Genomic DNA, 1,763 nt, shown 5'->3' with positions numbered 1-1,763 from the left:
AAAGTAGCAGCTGACGCGAGTGGTCTGGTACCTCTCTTCCAGCTCTGTGCTATCAGATTTCTGACCTTCGGGATATGCAGCCAGTGGTTTTCAAAATGAAAGAAAGAGCTTTTCGGTGTTTCCCTTGAGAAATTCACACCAATGAGCACGTGGTCAGAGGTTGTAGCAGAGAGGGCAGTAGCAGAGGTGCTGGCTCCGCTCTCTTGTTGGACCAGGTAAAGCTCCACACGACCATGGCCGACGGGCAGCACCTAACCACGGGCTCCGTCCATGAGCACCGCGGAACCACCACCAGGGTCGCCGCCCCGGCATCACATACCTTGATACCACCTCGCTCGAGACCCACCGCAACCCCACCTCGCTTGATACCACCAGGGTCTTCTCTTTAGCCTCACGACGAAAACCAGCCAAACGTTTGACTGTTCGTCCAGACGACCGGGACGGGAAGAAGCAGGACTAGAAAATCCCATGTCCAACCCACGGCCACCGCGTGATAGGATAGATAGCGTCCTTTTCCTCCACACGCCGCCTGCTCTGAAATCCTCTCTGTGTGACCATTAATTCCCCGTCGTTCGACCTCGAGCTTGTTCCCTTGAAAAAGAAAGTCGAGCTTATCTCTGGCTCGTTACCCGCTGACTTTGATTTAGCGCGTAAACGGTCTTGAATTCTCATCAGCAGATTAATTGCTGCTGCAGAAAACTCCAGCGGTACGAACAGTATACGTAGCAGTACTACTGTGAGCCGAGTACTTCAACGGCCAACCACGGCGATTTGGCGATCTTGGGGCGGTCCTTGATGTTGAGGGGCAGACCCGGATCGTCAGTATGGTCAGCAACTTAATCTGACCCAACGCGCTCCACACGCAGCTCCCACGTCGCGGCGGCCACGCACCCCTCGTCCCGTCTGGGAACGCCATGGACTGCATTTGTTTATGGTCACACCTTTGGGGTAACATGCATCAGCTGGTTTCCTGAAGTTCGTGTTTGTTTTGTTCATTAGGCAGCACTCTCGAAATTACGTACCCAGCACAAGAACGAGCCAGCGGCACGCACTCAACTTAACTTGACCACGCCATCGATCTCAACTTCTCGACCAATCAAAAGCACGTAAGACAAGTATGATTGGAGAATTCCACGGCCGGCAGCAACGGTGTCACCATTAATCTATCCGTATCTATCTATCAACCTGTCACTCACGCACAGCCAATTGAGTGTGAGCTTGGGAGACAGGCGCGTAGCCGGTCAATGGCCGATGGAGGAAACGAACTGGCTGGCGTGAGCGTGAGCATGTAAAGGGAGCAACGGAAGCCACCGCTTCACCAAAAGTACGTAGTGGCACACACCAGCGCTAGCATAGCAGCCATGACGACGGCGCAGGCGCTCTTCCGGGCCTCCACGGCGGCCCTCCGGCGCCACGGCCTTCTCATCGTCATCCTGCTTCTGCTGATCGGCGCTTACGGTGTCGCGGCGCAGGGGGGTGGTGTGGTGCCTCCGCGGCGGCGGCGGCAGGTGGTGGACGTAGGGGTGATCTTGGACACGAAGACGTGGGTGGGGAACACCAGCTGGACGTGCATGGAGCTGGCCCTCGACGACTTCTACGCCGACGCTAGCCACGCCCGCTACCGCACCAGGCTGAAGCTCCACCTCCGGGACACTGGCCCCGGCGCCGTCGACGCCGCGTCCGCAGGTATTTGTTGCGCCGTGAACGGCTCCCCCTCTCGGACGGAGCAGTAAGCTTCTTCTTCTTTTTTTTTTTTTTAGGGA

General features: G+C 56.6%; 1 protein-coding gene across 1 annotated transcript in view; it reads left to right on the top strand.

Annotated features, from left to right (window-relative positions):
- Positions 1-1,199: 1,199 nt before the first annotated feature.
- The window catches only part of LOC119309555 (glutamate receptor 2.9-like), a 5,321-nt gene continuing 4,757 nt past the window's right edge, over positions 1,200-1,763 (top strand). Inside the window, exon 1 of the mRNA XM_037585537.1 lies at positions 1,200-1,686. Coding sequence (XP_037441434.1) covers positions 1,362-1,686 — 325 coding nt within the window. The 5' untranslated portion in view covers positions 1,200-1,361. The remainder of the gene's footprint in view (positions 1,687-1,763) is intronic.

The sequence above is a fragment of the Triticum dicoccoides genome, chromosome 5B (genome assembly GCF_002162155.2).
Source record: "Triticum dicoccoides isolate Atlit2015 ecotype Zavitan chromosome 5B, WEW_v2.0, whole genome shotgun sequence".
NCBI lineage: Eukaryota > Viridiplantae > Streptophyta > Magnoliopsida > Poales > Poaceae > Triticum > Triticum dicoccoides.
Note: the sequence above shows the minus strand (reverse complement) of the source record. Positions and strands in the feature narration are given on the sequence as shown.